General features: G+C 35.0%; 2 protein-coding genes across 4 annotated transcripts; one reads left to right on the top strand and one right to left on the bottom strand.

Moving 5' to 3' along the window:
* Positions 1-6: 6 nt before the first annotated feature.
* LOC110116678 (endoglucanase 1-like) lies at positions 7-3,326 on the top strand. Its single transcript, XM_020850360.2, is given in 7 exon segments — positions 7-68; positions 942-1,142; positions 1,236-1,328; positions 1,554-1,715; positions 1,807-2,015; positions 2,610-2,697; positions 2,997-3,326. Coding segments are annotated over 6 exon segments (1,035 nt in total). The 5' UTR covers positions 7-68; positions 942-989.
* Positions 3,327-7,986: 4,660 nt separating this feature from the next.
* Positions 7,987-19,747, bottom strand: LOC110116674 (heterogeneous nuclear ribonucleoprotein Q). 3 transcript variants are annotated; one of them, XM_028696638.1, is made up of 9 exons: positions 19,731-19,747; positions 18,387-18,825; positions 18,200-18,316; positions 17,984-18,124; positions 17,736-17,912; positions 9,130-9,334; positions 8,825-8,991; positions 8,574-8,659; positions 7,987-8,353 (listed from the first exon to the last, which is right to left on the bottom strand). In XM_028696638.1, the coding sequence occupies exons 2-9, from the start codon at positions 18,804-18,806 to the stop codon at positions 8,227-8,229; spliced, it is 1,440 nt and encodes a 479-aa protein (XP_028552471.1). In that variant the 5' UTR covers positions 18,807-18,825; positions 19,731-19,747; the 3' UTR covers positions 7,987-8,226. The 3 variants fall into 3 exon arrangements, with proteins under 3 accessions (XP_028552471.1, XP_028552470.1, XP_028552472.1); XM_028696637.1 differs by lacking the exon at positions 19,731-19,747 and adding an exon at positions 19,630-19,688; XM_028696639.1 differs by lacking the exon at positions 19,731-19,747 and adding an exon at positions 19,630-19,670 and having other exon boundaries at positions 18,387-18,775.
* Between the last annotated feature and the right edge of the window lie 2,704 nt (positions 19,748-22,451).

Here is a 22,451-nt window from a genome sequence, read left to right as displayed (position 1 = left end):
CGGTGCGGTGGGGAAGTGATTATCTGCTTAAGGCCGCCACGGTTTCTCCGAACGCACTTTATGTGCAGGTAGGTAAATTACTCTGTTAGCCATGACTGCTCTCGTGACTCCTGGATCAGCCCATGGGAACAAATAAATATTCTCAAGCGAGAGAATTTAAATATTTATATTTAATTATATAATACTAATATTTTTAAATCACTTCAAAAATAATATTAACGTTAATTTCCTTAAAACAAAATATATATTTTCATGCATATGCTTTGATGTAATTTAAATACTAAAATTATATATTTAAATAAATTTAATTTGTATATAAAGATTTTTATAAGTATATGTAAAATCTTCTGATATTTTTGATGCAGTCTAAAGATTAAATATTTTATATATATATAAATACTTTAAAAAATCAGTGATATGTATGCAAATATATAAACAAATTAATAATAATTAGAAATTGTAAGAACTTTAAAGAGACGTATAAGTTGATATTATTTGGGTTTGGGATCATTATTTAAATATTTAATTTTAAGTAATACCTTCTTATTTTGATCTAAACTTTGGGCAGAAACTCATTTAATATAAAAGATTGTAGAGAATATAATGGAATATTCAACCATTGAATATGATTTATGGTAATTATATTGATTATATTTCTTTGCACATGCATTAATTCTAAGTGAATTTAATTTTACTTATATGGAAAATAAATTGAAGTATTATTATAATTATAATTGATTTTTTTTCCTAATTATAAATGTATTTGGCATTGTTCAAAAAAGAAAATTAGTAGAAAATTTCCATTTAATATTTTTTAATGCCTTATAATTTTTAATAAATAAATACTTTCTAAAAAATTACAAAAAAAAAATCACAAACAAATAGTATACTAATACAGTAGAGAGGATAGATAATTTTAATAATCTAATACTGTAATACAGGTAGCTGATCCAAACGCTGATCACCGGTGCTGGGAGAGACCTGAGGACATGGACACCCCTCGCAACATCTACAAGGTGACGAATCAGAATCCAGGCTCAGACGTTGCGGCGGAGACAGCGGCGGCGTTGGCCGCGGCGTCCATCGTTTTTCAGCACTCGGATCCTTCGTACTCGTCCAGACTTCTGCAAACTGCCAAAAAGGTAACATCTTTGGTCTCAACTCTCAACTAATTAGCACTCGTACTTGTCATTTCTGATCCACTTTCTTAAAAGCGTTCGTTTGTTTTGCTTCAGGTGTTTGATTTTGCGGACAGATTCAGAGGATCTTACAGTGATTCTCTCAGCTCGGTGGTGTGCCCCTTCTACTGCTCGTACTCTGGATACCAAGTAAGCGGCCAACCGATATATAGAGTCCTTCGTAAATCTTAGGCTTTTCTTCATGTTTGAACAATGTTCAAGAGTGGATTATCTATGGATATCTACCAAATCAAAGCTCATAAACTTGAATAAGATCATAAATAAGAATCGTCAGATTCTATTTCTGATATAAGATTTTATAAAAATTCAAACGTAAATGAACATTCTTCAAGCTAAAACGAAATAATGAACCAGGATGAGCTTCTATGGGGAGCAGCATGGCTTCAACGAGCTTCAGGAAATGCCAGTTACATGTCCTACATCAAGTCAAATGGCCATGTCTTGGGTGCTGAAGACGACGATTTCTCCTTCAGCTGGGATGATAAGCGAGTGGGCACCAAAGTTCTGCTTTCTAAGGTAATTGAACAGCTCAATTATATCCTCTTCTTGTTGAGAAAACAGAGCAAAGGCTCTTTCATTAATCAAACTGGGGTTCTGGCGTCCACAGGCCTTCCTGGAACAAAAAGTTGCAGGGCTGCAGCTTTACAAGGTCCACACAGACAACTACATATGCTCTCTGGTGCCAGGATCAAGTGGCTTCCAAGCTCAATATACACCAGGTATACTTCTTATAAAAATATATTTATAATATTTACAACAACATAAAAATAAAAATTATTTTTGGCACAACATTTTCACAATCATCTTTATAAAATATTGTAGTCATCCCAAACAAGAGAAATTATTAGGTTAGGACACCAGAAGGAGAGAACAGTTTGGTTTTCTCTATCAACAGTAAAAGTACAGTCAAGACACAGCTGCTACAGTAACTGCGCTCAGACTGCATGCATAGAGAAAACTAGATAGTTATCTCCGTTGGTGTCCGTACCTAATAATTCCCCCCCACCCCCAAACAAACGCTTAAAAAACCATAAACTCCATGTTGCGGCCAACTAGTCGAGCTCGGCTTCTCCATTTTAATTACGGGTGTCAATTTCGGGTCACGGGTCGGGTTCGGGTCGAATCCGGAACTAACCCGGGTTCAAACGGGTTGACCCTAACCCGACCCGGGTAGGTAAACGGGTCAGAAATTCGAACCCGGACCTGACCCGACGGGTTGCCAGATTGACCCGACCTGACACAGGAAGGCGGGCCGCGGATGCAGGCGTTGATACGGGTGACCTAGCGCTGACGCGAGCAGCAGGGGCGGCCGCGCGGGGCGAGTGCGCTAGCACGGACGAGCGCGGGCAGCACGCAGGGGCGCGCGGGCAGGGCAAGGGTGAGCGGGCAACCTGGTAGGGGGCAGGCGGTCCTCGGGCAGCCGGGCAGGCACTGATACACCAATTGCGGCTCCACCACAGTCTCTGCTTCAACTCTCATCTCTCTAGCTAAGAAACAGGTAAAGCAAAACGATCAAATGAAGATTATAATATTCATAAATTAAGTTATGTGATCTTATATAAAATTCGTAACGATTATATTGTAAAAGTTCACTATCAATATTTTCTTTAAGAAGTAGATTCTCTCTCTTCTGCCAGCTCCTAAAAAATTTCTTCGTTCTCTCTTATTGGCTACCCCTCTCTTCCTCTGTACTATCTCCCCATCCTCTCTCCATTTGCTTATGATTAAAATATAAGCAAATGGGCGAGAACCCTGCAAAGATATAAACTACACGCCTTACATAAATTTGTGTGGCAGGTGGACTACATATTGGGCGAGAACCCTGCAAAGATATCATACATGGTGGGCTTCGGCGGCAAATACCCGCTCCACGTCCACCACCGCGGATCCTCCATCCCGTCGACCCGCGCGCTTCCGGGCCACATTTCCTGTAACGATGGATTCCAGTACTTGCACTCCAGCTCGCCGAACCCCAACGTTCTTGTCGGAGCCATTGTGGGCGGGCCAGATAGCAACGATGGGTTCGCCGATGACCGGGCCAATTATCAGCAATCGGAGCCCACCACATATATAAATGCTCCCATGGTCGGCGCTCTGGCGTTCTTTGCCGGCGCTGCGACGGCTTGAATTGTTGGTGTTTGTGTTGTAAGGTTAATTTGGAAGGCGAATGGACGGTGTGGCGTTGATTAGGAACCCCGCTCGCCGTCTTCTGAAGGAATTTATGTAGTTGGGAGTGTAATCATGCATATGGTGTTTTTAGGGGTTAGATAAAATCATAATAACAAAATGTGAAAAAAAAAAAAAAAAAAAAAAAGTTTGAAACAGCTCTATTACTACTTTTTAAATAAGTTTTTTTGGTACAAAACTTTTTTAAAAAATAATACGAAAGCTGATATATACTACTTTCTTGGGCTCTCTTTGGGGACAAATTATTCTGCTTGTTTATTGGACTGCGTCCAGAGTTGAATTAGGAAGTGGCAAGTTATTTTTTTATTTTATACCGGTGTTGTGTACCGTTATGTACTTGATGATGTGGCGCTTCCTAATTCGTCTACGGAATGTCCAATGACCGTAATCTCATAAAATAATTTCTTCTATTTGGGACATTTTTATAGTACATTTAAAAAAAAAATTATAAACATATTCCATAATTTGCCAAAATACACTAACTATCGACAACAAAAAACTCTACTAAAAAAAATACATATTTTCAAAATATAACCAAATTTATAGAGATTATGCATAGCATTATTTTAAGACTTTAATTACATTATAACATTATTTTTCAAAGTTCATATTATTTTCTATTCAATAAAATTTGCATGTATTTTAAAACCCTTAGTGTAAAATTTCCATAAAATATTCAAATGCTCAGAATCTCTCTCTATAACATATGAAAAGTTATGTCGTGAAAGTTTTACTAATACAAAGTTATCGTCATTTTTTTGTAATGAAAATATAAATTTAATCAAAAAATTAGGAAAATTTTCATATTTTTTTTTAACTGAGATAAGTATATTGTGACCTACTACTGTCTTGACAACTTTTAGAACTGGGCCAACGGCTAAAAAAATATGAAGCGACTCAAAATTCATCTTTCTCTTTATAAAATCCCTCTGTTTCTCTCACTTATTCGGTTGCTCAAAGAAACAAAGAGAACGGAATAGTGTATTTGGATATTTGTAAGTGCAAAAATGACCCAATGCCTAGGTACTCTAACGTGCTAGTTCATTTTGAAAACGACAAAGAGCACACCGTTGAGGCACCAGAAAATATAACACAGCACTGCTCCACACAAAAAGAAAAAAGATCAAAGATATATTCAAACCCCTAAAACCCACTCCAAAAGGCATTGAAACAATTTTCATACATATAAATCATTTTCAAGCACGTGCAAAAGAGTTTAAAACACTGAGATTTAAGAAATTGTCTTTTTCTAATATGGTATGAACTAGTTAAACTAAATACTTAATTTGGAGGTGTCACATATGATCCCTTCAACCTCTGTTGTCTGACTAAGGTCCATTTGAACTTTGTCACATGACTATGATCCCTTCGACCTTATTCGCCCGACTCTGATCCCTCTGACCTTCGTCCCCACTGACTACAATCTCTCTGACCTTCATCACCTGTTAACTACGTTCCCTCCAACCTTTATCACCCAATAACTATCCTTTCGACCTTAGTCGTCTGACTATGATCACTATGACCTCCATCGCCAGACCACTATCCTTTTAACCTCCATTGCCCACTGATTTTGATCCACCCTTATTTTCCTACAATAGTCCCTTCGACCTTAGTTGAACGACTACGATCCCTCCGACCTGTGTCATCCAATTAAGGTCCATCCGACCATAATCGTCAGCAGACTACTGTCCCTTTAACCTCCTAAACCCTACAACAGTCTCTTTGACCTCAATAGACCAACTATTATCCTTCCGACCTCCGTCACTTAATTATGTTGCATCTGACCATAGTGACCACTGACTCTGGTCCCCTAACCTTTATCACCTAACAAAAGACCCTTTGACCTTAGCATCCAGACTATGGTTCCTCTACCTCCATCACTCCACTACGGACCCTCCGACCGCAATCATCCATGACTACGATCCCCCTGACCACTGTTGCATGACAACTATCCTTCTGATCTCTATCATTAGTTGAGTACAATCCCTCCAACCTTCATCACCTGCCGACTACAATCCTTCAAACCTCTGTCACTCGACAACGGTCCCTTCAACCTCAGTCGTCTAACTACTTCCCTTTGAACTCCATCATCTGTCAACTGTGGTCCCTCTGACCTCTGTCACCCGATAATGGTCCCTTCGACCTCCTTCACCCAACTACGATCCCTCTGACATCTATCGTCTTCTGATTATGGTCCCTCCGACCTCTACTATTTGTCGACTACGATCCCTCTGACCTTTGTCACTTGACAATGGTCCTTCCACATATGTTGCTCAAATACAATCCCTCTGACCTTTATCGCCCAACTACGGTCCATCCAACCTCTGTCGCCTAATTACAGTCCCTCTGACCTCCATCACCTGACTAGGGTCCCTCCGATCTCCATTGCCCAACTATTGTCCCTTTGACCATGATCTCTCTCACTACCATTGCCTCCCTCCTACGGTTCTACCAAACAAATGAACATGATAATGTTCTCTTGAGGACACCTCTCATGCCATTGGATTTTTCTAATTTCAAACATGTAATGTGATATATACAATGTATATTTACTACTTGAGCCATCACCTTCCCCATAGGAAGGGCATCCTTTGTAACGATTAAGAAACACGAGCGAATTAATTTTAACTCGTTAAGGCTCTATGATTTTTTCCTGTTTTAGAGTTTTTATGTAAAAATCCTGATATCTCTAACTCTTTTATCTCTGTGTATATTGAATATTCATGCAAAGCAAGAATGTTAAACCTCATCTCTCTACCACTGCAAATGTTCTGGTACACAACAAATCTCATTATCTTCACTTGGGAAAAAAATTCTTATTTCTTCTTTTATATGGTGAATTATTATAATTGGGTCAACCCAATAATTTTTTTTCTTTTCTTGAATTCTCATATAAAAATTTCAAATCTCTTACCATTTGTTTCTATACATCTTGAATTTTAAACGCATCTAACATAAATATTATACTCGACTACTCTATTTATAGCTCTTCTTAAGAGTCGTAGGACCATCTAGGACTCGCTTTTCCTCGTGAACATTCCTTTGCGCTGCTTCGACTTCACATTAAATAGAGTTGTGAAAGAGTCGTTAAAGCATGCTTCTTCCCCTCCTTCAATGAAGACATTTTTCCTATCAAATTGAAAGTTACATTAGGAAAAAATTATTCTGTGTGGAATCAGACGCAGAACGTCGTCCGAAGACCAATCAGAATGCACAACTTCAACGGTACCGAACACAGAGATGACGTGACGCATTCTAATTTGTCTCCAAATGACGATTAGCATCCGCACAGAATAATTAATCCACATTAGGAGCTCACCACAGAGTTAACTAACTCTCCCCATTTGCACAAATCTCCTGAGCTACAACATTTATAAGATCTAGAATTTAAGATAAAATGGAGAAGCAACTAGATTTACATTTCTGTATAGTTTAGAGTAGTCAATTTTGTTGTTTAATAGGATTTCGATTAAATCAAGCCTAAATCCTACTCGAATGCTGCAGCCAAATAACTCCTAACTTTGGGCAACATAAAAGTTTGGGTGACAAAATTACCTAAATAACTCTTCTTATTTATTAAAACTGTAATTTTAATATTGGGCAATTACCCCACCCTCAACTAAGCATGGTTCCACCCCCACATAATAATTAATATCCATGAAAACTATTTTCCACATTCCCATAAAAAATACATCTTATATGTATGTTTACCTACACCTAACAATCATTGTTAAATCCGAAATTTAGATATCTTTTTTCTTGTTACATCAAACACACTAATAAGCATATACGTGTTAAGTGTTGCAGAGATGAGAATGCTCAGATCGATGAGTGGCTTTATCCTTAAATATAAAATACGAAATAAGCATATACATGAAGAGTAGCGTGAGTGGAAGATAAGATTAGAGAGAGCCATCTTAGATGATTTGATCATATAAAACAACAACCTTCCAATGACCCGGTTAAAAAAATAGATGTACTAAGTTTGACTTATATTAAAAACGATAAAAGTATACATTTAAAGACTTGATTAGAAAATACTAAAAATAATATTTCTTTATTAAATTTAATCGAAAATTTAATTTTTAACATGACACAATAGAAAAAAAAAAAATTTAACACACACTGAACGAAGAAAATAAAAGTACAGCAAACTAGAGGGCTGTGTTGTTCAGGAGAAACAGGCCGCTTTCATTTGTTTTTCATTAATATTATTTCACTTGACCAAAATTCTAGCACCATAATATAAATTAATCCAATTAAAAACCATAAACTTTATTATTTCTAAAAAAATAAAATAGAAACGGGCCGCAACATGATGTTAAATTTATCCAAAAAGCATAATCGTGCAGCGTTAATAAGCAAACTATGACTTTGTCTCACTTCATTTGAGACCGTTTTTTTCCTGCTTCTAAATAGCACTTTTTGGTACAAAATTAAATTTTTGTATTAAAAAACTATTTTAAGAAGCAGTAAAAAAATCATCCCAAACGAAGCCTATGTCAGACCACTAAAAACAAATAGGATAGCCAGTAAAACAAATTATAGAGCAGAAATCGATCACAGCTGCAGTTCAGACAGTTTAACTTCAAGCTGCTAGTTATAGCTGTCAATCTCAAATAACAAGAGAATAGCAATCGAAAAAAGTAACAATACATAAGGAAACATCAGTGTATTCATATTTTGGTGATAGTAATAATAAATATCTCTCAACTGAAGCTACAGTTATCACTCAGATAAGTTTCTTAATGTATTGCCGCATTGGGACAAGACAAACATACTTAGATGCAGAATACCAACAAGATAAATAACGACTGTCCGCAAATGCTGGTTGTGATTTCTAGTAAGGGCGGTATCTTCGACCGCGGTTTCCATCTCGCGCCCTATCGCCGCTATCACTAGATCCGCCGCCCCGGTCGCTCCTTCGATGTGCTTGCGGAGGTGGTGGCTGCGCTCCTGGTTGCTGCCTGAAAAAGTTGAAAAGCAAAGTATATATTGCAATCATCATTTAATGAAGGCTTCGTCTGGGACTGGCATTCTTCTTCTTTTTTAAAACGGCTTTCTAGTACAAAAATTTCTTGAATTTGAATTTTTTGTACATGAAAGCCTTTTTAAAAAGCAGTATGAAAGCTTCCCCAAACGAACCCGAAGATTGAAATAAAAGTGTATCCCAAGAGTAATTCTTACAGAACATAACCAAGGCGCCCATCAGGTAGAACCATTGGCACCATTCTCATTCCAGCAGGCATCGGACCTCTCCCATATATCATAGGCTACATGGTAAAGAACCAATTGACAACAGCAATCAGATAGAAAAACGCTTGAAAGTTGGTCAGTTACGACCGCTCAAGATAAGCAGGACAAAAGATTTTAGGTGGTACATTTCTATGGAGGTGCTCAAAAAATTAATTAAAAAAAAAAAAAAAGCAAAATCAAACCTGTCTCAATCCAGTTGCACCATAGCCAGCACCATAAGCCCCATAAGGATCTGCAGAGTAGCCGTAAGGAGGGAGTGCAGGATAACTCGGAAGAAGTCCAGGCTTATGCTGGCTTTCTGACTTCTTGTCCGTTTGAGGTTTTGCCAGGGAGACCTCTATTGTATGTCCTGTAGCACAAAAGTCACAAAAAAGTAAATTACAAACTTCAAGCATACATAATCATCTGATGAACTTGACACAGCTTGTTATTTTTTACAAAGCGGTAGTACTGAACATGTGGGAAACTGAAAATGGAAGGAAATTACCATCAATTTCATATTTCTCAGTTCCTTTGACTGCCTTCAGAGCACTAGATCTCTCAGCAAAATGAACAAACCCAAAATCTCTCTTTTGCCCAGCTTTAGCTGGTGGAAGAACAACTTTTGTAATCTCCCCATGCCGTTCGAAATTTTCCTTCAACTTTTCTGACGTAACACTTTCTGGCAAGTTTTTCACATAGATAGCCTTCACCTGTAAAAACCCAGATTGCCAAAACATTGAAAACTAAGAAGTTCAAAAGTCCTTCAAAATATAAATTCGAATATCTATTGCAAGTTAAAATTTTGCTTTTAAGCTGCTTACGAGAAGATGGAAGTAAAGACCAAAGAGGGATCAAGGAAAATCCTTCACCAACAGGAACTACATTTAATTTCTTTTGTCAGAATAATAACTTTTCACTAAATAATATTTCATTTGAGCTAGTCTATCCTTTTATAACCAAATTCTGTTGCACTGATGCAGTTCAACATACCTACAGTATTTGCTTAATAAATTTCAAAAAGAACCTGATCATCCAAGCCTTCTCCAACTAAATTTACAGATTCATCAAAACAGATGCAAGGATACCGTATCCTGGTAGAAACTAGCAACCCATACATTAAAAACTAAAAAAAAAAAAAAAACATAAAACAAAGCTTCCATGTAGGACTACAATGATGCTGATGTGAACAGAATGTCAGTGCTTCATAATACAATCCAACAATCATTAACCTCATCGGTCCAATTTGGGGCAAACTCTAAGAATCTTCCTAAATTATATGCATGTCTTCCTCCACAATTTTTACTCCTAGTTACCTTTAGTCTACCTTCATATACCTTTTAATCATGTTACATTAATTCTATCTACCTATTTTAATGGGAATCAGTTGAGTTCATTTGTAGATGCCCAAATATACAAGTGCATCCCACAATCTCATCTCCAATATATGTTTACTTGTAGGGTGAAGATTTTAATTCGAATATTAATGATTATTCGAAGACAATAAATTTTTTGTTTAGATCAAGCCAAACAAGCCGAACCATACTCCAAATTTTTGGCTCAATCTGATCTTAGAGCCAATTTCAAGCTTGGCATGGAATGGATAGAGCATATACATATACATATATGTACATGTATGTGTGTGCATAACAACAAGTATTTATCTCACAATATGAGGTCGGCTACATGAATCATTTTTCTTTATTGTATTCTATTAAGAATCAAATTCATTTAAATCTAATAAAAAAATATAATTTTTAATATTTTCTAATAAAACTTTTTTAGGTATACCTCTACATTTCTTGACATAGGCTTAATCTAATACATCCACTCTCCTAATAGAGTCAACAAAAGGCGGATATTTTATGTGATCAAACCATCTAAGGCGACTCTCTCTAATCTTATCTATCATTGGTGCTATCCAAACATTTTCACTTATAAACTCAATTTGCATTCTCTCTAAGTGTAAAGTCACTCATCCACCTTAGCATCCTCATATCTACAACACTTAATTTTATCCTTCTCTTTTAATGGCCAACACTCAACATCATAAAGCATTGTAGGTCTCACCACCATCTTATAAAATTTTCCCTTAAATTTTAATGGTACTTTTCAATCACATAACATGCCCGATACATTCCTCTAGTTCAAACATCCAACTTAAATTCTACTAATAACATCCTCACCTATCTCACCATCGTTTTGAACAATATACCCAAGATATCTAAAATATGCACTCTTTTTAATTGACTTAATCACCCAATTCACAATCCTACCACTAGATCTATTACTAATAAAATACACTCCATGTATTCAATTTTAGATGTACCCACACAAAAACCTTTAAACTTTACAAGTGGCCTCCATAATTCAAGTTTTCATCAACTCCCTCTCTAGTCTTATGAACAAGAAGAATATCATCAGCAAAAAGCATACACTAAGGTCTTGCAAATGTATAGTAAGAACTTCCATGAATAAACAAAAAGATATGGGCTTAAAACTTATCCTTGATGTAAACCAACTAAAATACTTGGTCAAATCACCTTGTGTTTGAACACAGATAACAACTCCTGTATGCATATCCTCACTTAAATGGTTATGATAGAACTATATGTATATGGTTTTGATTTGCAGGTGGCCAAGCTTATGAAAGGGCAAATAAAGTTATATAATTATGCATAATCAATCTTGCTTGCAAGTGCTATCATAATAAGCTCAAGCCCTAATTAGGCACGGCCAATAGGAGCTATGGATATAGCTTGGCACTAATTTATGCCAAGCATTATGTGGATATATATTTTATTGTGCTAACTTTATCTTATCTTGTAGGGGTAATATTTATTTATTTTTTAATCATGTAATTTTAGTTTAGGAAAACTATGTAGGTATGTGGGTTATTTTAGAAGGCAGGAGCCAATTGCTGATGTAGATAGACGAGTTCAAGACCCCACATATCATTTTATTTATATATAGTTTTAGGTTGAGTTATAATTATAGTAGAGTTCAGCTACTTTTTTTTCTTTACTGGGATGTTTTGCAGAACCAAACTCCACTTATGTCCTCTATTATTACTTTATTATATGGTGATTGATTTTTTTTATTTTGCTTGCGCACTAGAATTGCATGATTTTTCTTAGGTTTCTTTATTTTTTTTTTTTGCTTTGGGGTGGCATGGACTTGTGTCCTCGTTAGGCTCTTAGGATGTTAAACTTTCTACAATAAATAACCAATTGACTTAAAAAGGAAAAAATGATTATTTTCTTTAAAAAAATAAAAAATGCATGGCTTTCTTTAAAGCTATTTTTTAAAATAATAATCAACCCAATCTCAAGTCAATAAAAACCCCAAACTGACACCCGCATGCATAGCCTAGTGAGTCAGCATGTTAGATTTACTTTTTTGGCAAATCCACTCATAGTAAGATAACCAAAAAAAATTGCATAAGCATTTCATGTCCACACATGGTCGAACAGCCCTTGCTTTAGTGGCGGGGTTATAAGTCTTATTCTTAATAATAACATCCACCCTATCTTGCATTTGCATAGAGACTTGAATTCATTAATTTAAATGTGCTTAGGTGGGCTTAGATAGTTGTCATTTCCAGGCAGAATAGTAAGTCCCTGCCATGGGCATCTTTAGCCCCTTTTTGAGTCGTAAGTCCGATCGCACATTTGCATTAGACTATGTAGAGGGCTATACCATATAGGGGTGTCAATTTCGGGTCACGGTTCGGGTTCTGGTCGAACCCGGAACTGACCCGGGTTCAATCGGGTTGACCCTAACCCGACCCGGGTAGGCAAACGTGTCGAAATCCTGGACCCGAACCCGACCCGCTTCGGGTTCGGGTCAACCCGACACGACCCGGGCAGCGGCGCGGGTTCGCGATTTCGCAGCGCCAGCGGGTTCGGCGTTTCGGCGGACGGCGGTTCACAGCGTGATGGGACGGCGGGCCGGCGAGCAGCAGCGGTCGAGGCTGTCATTTCGGGTCATTTCCGGGTTTCCGGGTCAACCCGAACCCGACTCGGTTTTTCAAACGGGTCGAAAACTCGAACCCGACCCGGTTCGGGTTCGGGTTGACCCGAACCCGAAATTTTCGAGTCGGGTCCGGGTCGAATTTTCGTGTCGTGTCAAATATTGACAGCCCTAATACCATAGATGTATATTAAGTCCCTACAATAGATTTAGATTCGAGGCTAGCATCATTTTATGGTGTACTAGTTCTCTTATGGGCAATCCAAATGGAATAGTTGACATTGTGGTATGATAGCAAGCCTTATTTTCTAATAAAATGATCAATTTTAACCTAGGATTAAATAGGATAATTGTTAAAATATAAAGCCTAACATAGGTTGAGGCTTTCTTTTGGGTATATTGAGCCTCTTAAGCTTATGTGCTCCTAGTGTTATCTTCCTTTGGAATGCAAATCTTTTCTGTGCTTGAGTGGTCCCATTTGATATCTAGAGTATACAATATTTCATGACATGTTATCTTCGATAATCTTATGACCCAATCATGACTTTAATCGAGAGTTTTCTAGGGCCTAAAAGCCTTAGGATATAATTAACTATAGGAACTTACTCTTATAGGGAACTAAGCCTCAAAATTAAATAAACCTCATCTAACTTTATTTGTGATAGATAGGGAAAATCTTTGGGATAGATACTTATTATTATATGTGTATTTACCTTTTGAATCTGTAAAGAGAATTGTTTTCTCTCTCTCCTAGATAGTACAGTCCCCTCTTTTTCAGAGCATTCAAGGGAGAAATATACATATAATTCATCTTCCTTTTACTGAACCCATGAGGGGGTTTGTTTCCATCTCCCAATGTGGTACATTTGCTCTTTTCCTTTGTGGTGTGTCTTTCGAATCCCACACTAAAAATTAATCTGTTGTGATTCTCACAAGTACTATTTCAAATTTATGCCTTTACATGCCCATAACAATGCTACTAGGTCAGTTCTTTGTTGTAGCATTAGTTGACATAGGAATGACCCCAGTCGTTTGATATTTACAAAGAAAGTTGTTGCTCCACCTAGTTCACTAAATATGCTATCCAATTAATGAGCTCTTCATCCCTAAGATAGGCTCATCATCTTACATATTTCTATTTCTAAACTAAACACAAACCTATCTCAAATATTTCTCAAAAATTAAAACTTATGGATAAATAGGGAACACAGCCAATTATAAGATGGCATAAGATCAATTACAAATCAAATTCCAAGAAGACCTTAACTTCATAACTTTTATTATTCAAATCCATAAATCATAGACAATCTAACTATAGCTCTATTAAATTTATATTTGTGTGACCCTTGTAAAACTATACTATGAAGGAATTCAAATTCAATCAATTAATTTGGGTTGATTGAAGTATCAATTCAAATTTATCTTTGTACAACCATAATAATTCTATTGGGACGGTACCCTATTTGGCAATTTATTGCCACAAAAAGGACCCCACCTATATGGTATTTACAGAGCAAATCATTGCTCCGCCTAATTCGCTAAATAAACTATCCAATCAAACAGCTCTTCACTCATAAATTTGGCTCATCTCCTCCCTTCTTTTTTGTTTCTCAACTCAGTAGTATATTTTCTTAAGATAAAAAACATATCCTAAATATTTGTTATTAAATAGAAGTATGGGACAAGGCTAGTTACATATAAATATAATATAAGGCTGATTACAAATGAAAATCGATCCTTCATCTACTATGCGGGAAACTAGAGCTCATAATATCCTTATCCTCAAACTGCAATGATAACCCAACAAAATTGTACTCAGTAATTCTCTCCATTCTTCTTAATTGATGGCATCTATGTAGATCATAGCCAACTTTTTGACAAAGTCAACCTATTTTCAATAGGTATATTATTTTTCTTCATTATAATCAGCACTGAATTATGCTATTTTTTTGCTATGATTTTTGGAATTTCTCTAGGAAAGAAAGTTGGTTCATTCAATATTGCTTAGAGATCATTAATGTGTTATTAGCAAATCTATAAACAATCATTTTATTATCCAATTTTTTATCAGTTGGTGTAACCTAATCTATAAAAGAATGTGCAATTAATTTAGTGAATATTTTCAATTTCCTCATTGTGGCATAATCATGGTGCATATGCTATAAATATCAGAGAATATGTTGATGGAAAGTTGAAAAAATTTTGAGAGAAAAAGGATAATGTTGTGTGTAAACTTGAACTTATCTTGTGTCAAGGAGCACTTAAATACTTTGCAATCATTCCATGGAACCTAACATAATGCAAATAGCCAAAACCATATGAAGGATGAAAAATGTTCTCAATTTTGCAACATCTAAAATGAGAACGCAAACTCCTATACAGAGGAGTCAAGCAGATTAAAAAACTAAAATGCACTTACATGCAAACATACATTAAGAACTATACATATCACTAAGTTACTGGAGAACAAACAAAACGAAAATGCATGATAAGCACAAAATTAAATACATGAAAATGATAATAACAAAAATAGAGACAATTATGAATCTCCAACTTATAATCTACAAATTTAGGAGGACGCATATCACGATCGAATCCCCTGGAGCGGAAAAAAAAATAGAAGTTATTTGAAGAGTAAAAGGATGATTATCTAAAAGACTTTGTGGGGAAGGGGTCCAAGGGTCATCAAATAATGAGCCATAGCATTAATGGAAAATAAGAGTCGTAGTACAAGGGGTCATAGCATCAATAGAAAGGTAAGCGTTAAAACATATATGGGTTAATGATGCAGACAAGAGTACATTGATATTCAATATATTTTTGAACTGATTATAGAGAGGCTTAAAAATTATTAAAATGGAGCAGCTTATAGCATCCTTTTTGCAAATCAGATAATTCTAATAAGTGAACCATCCACAAAAACAAGTGAAAAATTAGAATACTTGAGAAAATATTTAGAAGATAAAAGTCTAATAATTAGTTAAGCAATGATTAAGTGAATGGTATGGAATTTTAATGGGTGTCAATTTAACAATACTCATGTAACATTATTAGAAGATAAGTTGATGCCTAGGTATGATAGATTTAATATATTGAATTTTTATACAAGAGAATGGAAATATAGACAAGAATATAACTTCTAGAGTTAAAGCCAAATAGTTAAGATGAAAAAGTGTCTTAAAATCTGTATGTGATATGACAATACCATAAAGTCTTAAAGGTAAATTTAATAAAATCATAATTAGATTGGCGATGTTACATGGATGTGCATGTTGGGTTGTTAAAAAGTCATTAATATTTAAAATGAGTGCATCAAAAATTAAAAAATTTTAGAAGATAGTAGAAAAATCTTGTAATATATATCTCTTAAGAGTCCCAAAAACTTAGCTTATTGAGCTTAGGATTACATTTAAATCATCTTACTCTTAAAATTCATTCACAAAATCTATTAACTAAATTACTTCAATATTGCTTACAAATGTAAAATCTAAATAAATATCTCACAAGGACCTAAACTTTAGCTTCATGCATCTATAACAAAGCTAAATCCACTTCACCATTTTGAAAAAATACATAATAGCTCATTAATCATTATACTATTCATTACGCCCTTCAAAAAAGATATCTTCATTAAACTCTTATTTAATAATTCTATTCATTATGCTCTTCGAAAAAGATATCTTCATTAAACTCTTATTTAATATTTCTTTAGAATAGTGTTCACATATTTCTTCGATCTCTACATATTTAAATAAATCCATACTACCATCATTTTCTATGCATGTAACTTTAGCAAAGTTATAAAAGTTTAATATTTTGCAATAGCTATTTTATATAGCTCGTTTTTTTTTCTTCAAGGATATGTACTCGTTATACAAATTGCCAAATAATAGCTTTTACTTTACCTAACAAATTTTTTTGTGTGACTTATAACTTCCTTATACGAATAAATGTCTACCTAAAAGTACAAATGAGCACATATGCATGGTTGTTGACCCACTAAATATATAACCAATGAATTGTTATAAAATTCTTGACCTTAAATGTAATATCAAGACAACACATTATCATTTATATCATTAAAATCATTGGCATACATGATTTTAATAAATCATTAATTGAATGCATGATATGCATCACATTTTTTTTAAATTGATAATTATTATAACATGAGATAATTGTATTTTCAATGTAGAGTCTGTCAAATAGCTTGGAATTAAATACTTGGGTTTCGATGCTATTTAGATTATAATTTATAATTTTACTCAAGACAGAATGTGAACCAAGTACATAAGAGAAAAGGTTGGAGTAGCTCCAGTGGCAGATAAGATTAGAGAGAGTCGCCTTAGATGGTTTGGTCGCATAAAGCACCGGATTTTTGATGACACGATTATGAGAGTAGATGTATTAGATTTGACCTATGTTAAGAAAGGTAAAGGTAGACCTAAAAAGACTTGGTTAAAAATGACTCTTTTTTATTAGATTTAAATGAGAATTTGATTCTTAACATGACACAATTGAGAAAAAGGATTCATGTCGCCAACCTCACATAGAGGGACAAAAGCTTGATGTTGTTGTTGTTGGTGGTGGTGCTACATGGGCAAAACAACACTTTCGCGTGAGATCTAATATATCATCCAATTACCATTGTTTTTTTTTTTCTCACAACCATAACAAATGGTCAATTATGATGAAATTTGATGAAAGTAGATTAGCAAAAAATATTCATGTTGTTGCTAACAATAAAAAATATTATTTTTATTTTAAAAACCATTTAAAATAGTTGACACAAGAATTTAAAAATTGGCATAAAGCAATAATTTTGAAAATACCACTCAGTCCTTTTCTCAGTGTTCACCTTTTCAAACATTTTTTATATAAATATTTAAGAAATCCCCTTAAACTTCTAAAGAACATGTTTCAGACAACAAGGTTCATTAGCATCTCATTAAACCTCAATCAACCCAATAAAGCATATTTTAGATTTTAGGAAGTATTCAAGGGCTAAAACTATATCATCTATCCAGAAGTAATCCATGAAACAAACATTAAAAGTAAAATAAGTTTACTTTCCATGCAGGACTTCATTCCTCTCTGCAAATTGAGTTGTGAACAAATTCATATTATATATAATGGTTTTACCTGAGCAGCAGCAGAAGCATCAGCTGAATTTTTAGGGTCAGCCCAACTAACAGTGGGAGTGCTTCCATCAATCTTAAAATTTGATCTTGACATTTTCTGCCGTGCATAATCAGCGCATGCATTGTTGTAGTACTCAACAAAGACAAATCCACGATTACGGCTTGGATTTTGTGGGTCCTGCAACAGAGTTTCAAAAGAATGTGATCAAAAATCTCAGACTGATTGAGTCCTACAAAGGGAAAAGGTACCTTGAAGCATTCAATGTTTTCAACTCCAGGACCAGTCTCCTCAAGGATTCGCTTCAATTCTTCCTCAGCTAAACTTTTTGGTACATTTCCAATAAACAATCTATGTTTAACTTGTGACAAGGAACATCTCAATGTTCTCCCCTGAAAGAACAGGGTCTAAAAATCCACACAAAAAAGGGGGTGGAAGGGAAAACGGCCAGCTACACGGAACATTACCTTAAAATCTTTGTCCTGGATCTCTTCAACGGCCATCTGTGCAGCATCCTTCGTTGTGAATACAATGAAAGCAAAACCTTTGCTCTCCTTTTTATCCTTATCTTTCACTAGCCTTACCTGAACAATCAGAAAATTACACTATTTCCTGGAAGTAGCAGTTGTAGCTCAAGAAATAGAACACTTTTACCTCATATATTTCACCAAAGGATTCACAAAGATCTCTCAGCTCTTCGTCTGTCACATCACGTGGTAGGCCACCAACAAAAACTTCAGATCCATGCGGAGGAAGAGCCAGCAGTTCAGCATGCTTCTGCCTTTCTTCCTCATCAATTGTTCTCTTAGTTGTCTCTTCATCCTTCAAAGGGCTAGAAGTATTATTTAGCTCATCAGATGATGAAACTTTATCATCCCCTTCACCTTCAGATTCGTGATCTTCTTCTTCTTCACGGTATTCATCATTCTGCTCTTCTTCATTGTACTCATCCCTTACCCTCCTGTATCCATCTTCATCTCCAGCATCTTCATCATCCATCATGTCTTCAATGTCATTGTCACCATCAAGGTCAATCTGCTCATCTGCCTCCACAGAAGCATGGTGCTCAGCCATGTTTTGTTATCTAGATAACCTAGACAATGAGGGCCCGCGGTATTGGAAACAAACTTAAGTGTCACAAGTCATGAAAAGTAATATTCAAATGAATGAGTATTACTGAGCCAACATAATGAGGAAGGGAAATTGAATTAAGAAAGTAAGATCCATATTTATGTCGTATCTCATTCTAAAGTAACAGATTTAGCTGCTAAGAAAAAAAAAATCTGAACCTGCAAATGTTAAGGTATCCAAAGCCAACAAATTCTAATCTTTATTCAAGCATTTGAAGTTTTGCCGAACACAATTATTCAGCTTCCTTAAGTTAACCCAATCCAGAAGTCTGTGTGGGTGTGAGGGGGATTTTAATAGCAAGAAGGTTCGCATCAATGAACAACAAACTTGCACCATCACCGACCTCCAATTAAATGCTCATGCTTTTGATTTTTCACTCTTATAATATCCGATTCAATTTCCCCTTAAACTGGTATCTTCTTTATCTCACAATAAACATGGGAACAAAGAAACCCCCTAGTTTAGAAGAAGGCGTTGATAAATTACTTCAGGATCGCGGTAAAAACCCCAAATCCCAAAAAAGATGGTCAGTTCAAAAAAAAAATTGTTCATTCCAGCTCGCGAAGCAAGTAGAGAGCAAAAATCTGACGAAATAATGACTAAACAAACAAACAAAAAACCATTGGATTCATCCCATCCCCATCAAATTCCCAAAACGAATAACAACGAAAACATGGAGACGCCAGAATCGGAAAAAAAAAAAAACCCCTCGCCGATGGAAATAGGAAAACCCTAACTTGATCTCAACGACAGGATGCAAACTTACCCATCTCAGAATCCTTTGGCCTGGAAAGCTTGTTAAGAAATAGATGGACGGAAGAGAAGATGGAGAAAAAGAGTAGAGATAATTAGAAGGATAAATCTTACAGGTCGAGGATCGCCACCGCGTCCGGTTAGGTGGATGAGAGAGAGGAAGAGAGAGAAACGGCAGGGGCCTCCGGCAGAATAACTCACCGCTCGCGGTGGGTTGGGGCTCCACCTTAAAGCTTCACGTGATTGGATGAAAATGAAGTGCTATTCGTAGTCGCGCAGTTGAAACACGTGACGAGTATCTTGTCGTTCGATGGAAATTGGACGGTGATTTGCTAAAAAAAACAGGTAATTTATCATAATCATAGATTGTAAAAATTGGACCAACCAATAAATTGAAAAATAGAAGAGGTTTTAAAATTGATTCATCGAATTCGGAATAACATTAAAAATAATAATAATTTAAAATTAATCAAATTAATCTAATAATAATGATAAAAAATTAAATAAATTCATAATATATATATATTAAATATATTATATATTATATATAGATATATTATATATATATAATATTATATATATATATATATATAATATATATAAAGTTAAAAGAAATAATTTATTACATATATAATTATATATTTAATATAAATAATATTAATTTTAAATTTTAAAATTATCAATATTTATATAATCTTTCTGATTTAATTATAGATCAATATTTAGTAATCTTTGATTTAATCATCAATTTAATAGGAAATCTAATTCTTTATATAAACTATATAATTAAATATAAATAATTACAAATTTATGTTATATATATTTAGGTATAAATTACATCTAAAAACTATTCATATATTAAGACTTGAATTTGCCTCAATTGATATAAATGTCCCAAAAAAAAAAAACTTAAATTTTGAATATATATCCATTGTTTTGAAAAATCAGATCGGATCGGCGCAATTTCGACTAGTTTATCATGAACCGGTATGTGGCCGGTACATGAGTCCTCCTGAAAAAACCAGTCTAGATCAACAAACTAAAGGTCCTCCTTGGAAAACTAAATTTAAAATATGAAGTTAAATCATATTAAGAAAACATGAAATAAGATTAAAAACTAAAATGTGCTGGTTGTACTTTATAATATAATTTATAAACATGACAACATATAGTTTTGATGTTTTATACCCCAAAATATAATACCAAAATTTGTAATTATTTATATTAAATTTAATATTTATTTATATAGAAAATGAGATTTCTACTTAAACTATGAAGATAAAAGATCAAAGGTAAGGATATTGATATAATTAAATCCCCAAGAGATTATAAATATTGATGATTTTAAATTTAAAATTAAATAGTGGATTAATTTAATATATTTACATTATAGCTTGTATTATGTTAATCATTATTTCCCTATTTAACTTGATATATATTATGGATTATATATATATTGAATTTTTATTTAAATTTTATCTACTTATTAATTAGAATATTATTTTAATATCATATATTATGATTTTATTATTTTGTTTTCCCCGATTCGACTGATCCAAATTTTTAAACCTCTCATTCTAATTTTAATTCGGTTGGGTCCAATTTTACCATCTTTGATTATGATAAACTACCTGTTTTTTAGCAAACACCGTCCAATCTCCAATCGATACTGACAAAATCGTCACGTGTTTCAACTGCGCATACGATAGCACTTCCCATTTTCCATTCCAATCACGGTGATAGGCTTTTTAAAGGTACGTCGAGCCCCAAACCTCAGCCAGCAGCGATGCGGCTGCAATCGAAAACTGGTTGGGTGAGTATGCGATTGCCGGCAGCCCCTTGCCGTTCTCCTCTCTCTCTCTCCTCCTAACCTGAGGGCGGTGAGTGGTGATCTCGACTGTTAAGATTACCTTCTAATCCTACCTTTTTCCTCCATCCATTTCTCTTCCGCCATCTATTTCTTACAACATTTAGGCCAAAATGATTCTGAGAATGGGTAAGGTTTGTATCCTGTGTCAGTGAGTTCAAGTTTTTAGGTTTCCTATTTCCTGTCAAATTGTCAGTTTTGCTTCCAAGGTCGTCCAGGGACGAATAAGTTGGATCGTCCGGTATGACGCATCGCGTTACAGTGTTTGTTTCAAGGAAAAACTGTTCTGTTCCTGTATGGTTCATCTGGACGGAAAAATGTTGGATCGTCTGGACGAAAATTATTTCCACGAGAACCGTCGCCGGGGACGATTAATTAAATCTCGTTTTTTTTTTGTTTTCTTTTGGAACGAAGTTTTTTTTTCCCCTCCAGAGAAGCTGAAGATCGTTGTGCCAGGACGGAAAGCTCAATCGATCTCAGGGACGATCAGTTCTGGCATATATATATAAATGAGAATTTTGAAAGAAGAGAAAAGTGTAAGGAGAGAGAAAAACGAGGAAAAAAGTGAGAAAAAGTGGATTTATCGGACGAACGTCGAAGCTATGTTTTCGTCAAGAGACTGTTCAGGAAACTTGTTGTACGCAATGGTTAAGAAAACATTTCTTGCCTTCTCAATTTTTCAGAACGGCGCATATATTTTCTGTCCGGATTTTCATTTGTTAGCGATTTTCGGTCCGTATTTTCCGACTGCGCTTTAGGTTTTTTACCGCGTAACTTTTTGTATGTTGTTGACGTGTCGGGGTGTGCACCATTTTGAATATATTTGGAATTTTTGTACCGGGATCGTTTTTTGATTTGACGACGTTTTATTCCGTATGTATTTTTTCTGTGGTGAATATTAATATTGATGGCAGTTTAGAATAAATTTCTTGAAATGTTGTTATCTACCATTCTGTGCAAATTTGGTG

This window comes from Dendrobium catenatum, unplaced genomic scaffold, assembly GCF_001605985.2.
Source record: "Dendrobium catenatum unplaced genomic scaffold, ASM160598v2 fragScaff_scaffold_793, whole genome shotgun sequence".
NCBI lineage: Eukaryota > Viridiplantae > Streptophyta > Magnoliopsida > Asparagales > Orchidaceae > Dendrobium > Dendrobium catenatum.
The sequence above is the reverse complement of the archived record's forward strand: the minus strand, read 5'-3'. Positions and strand labels throughout refer to the sequence as shown.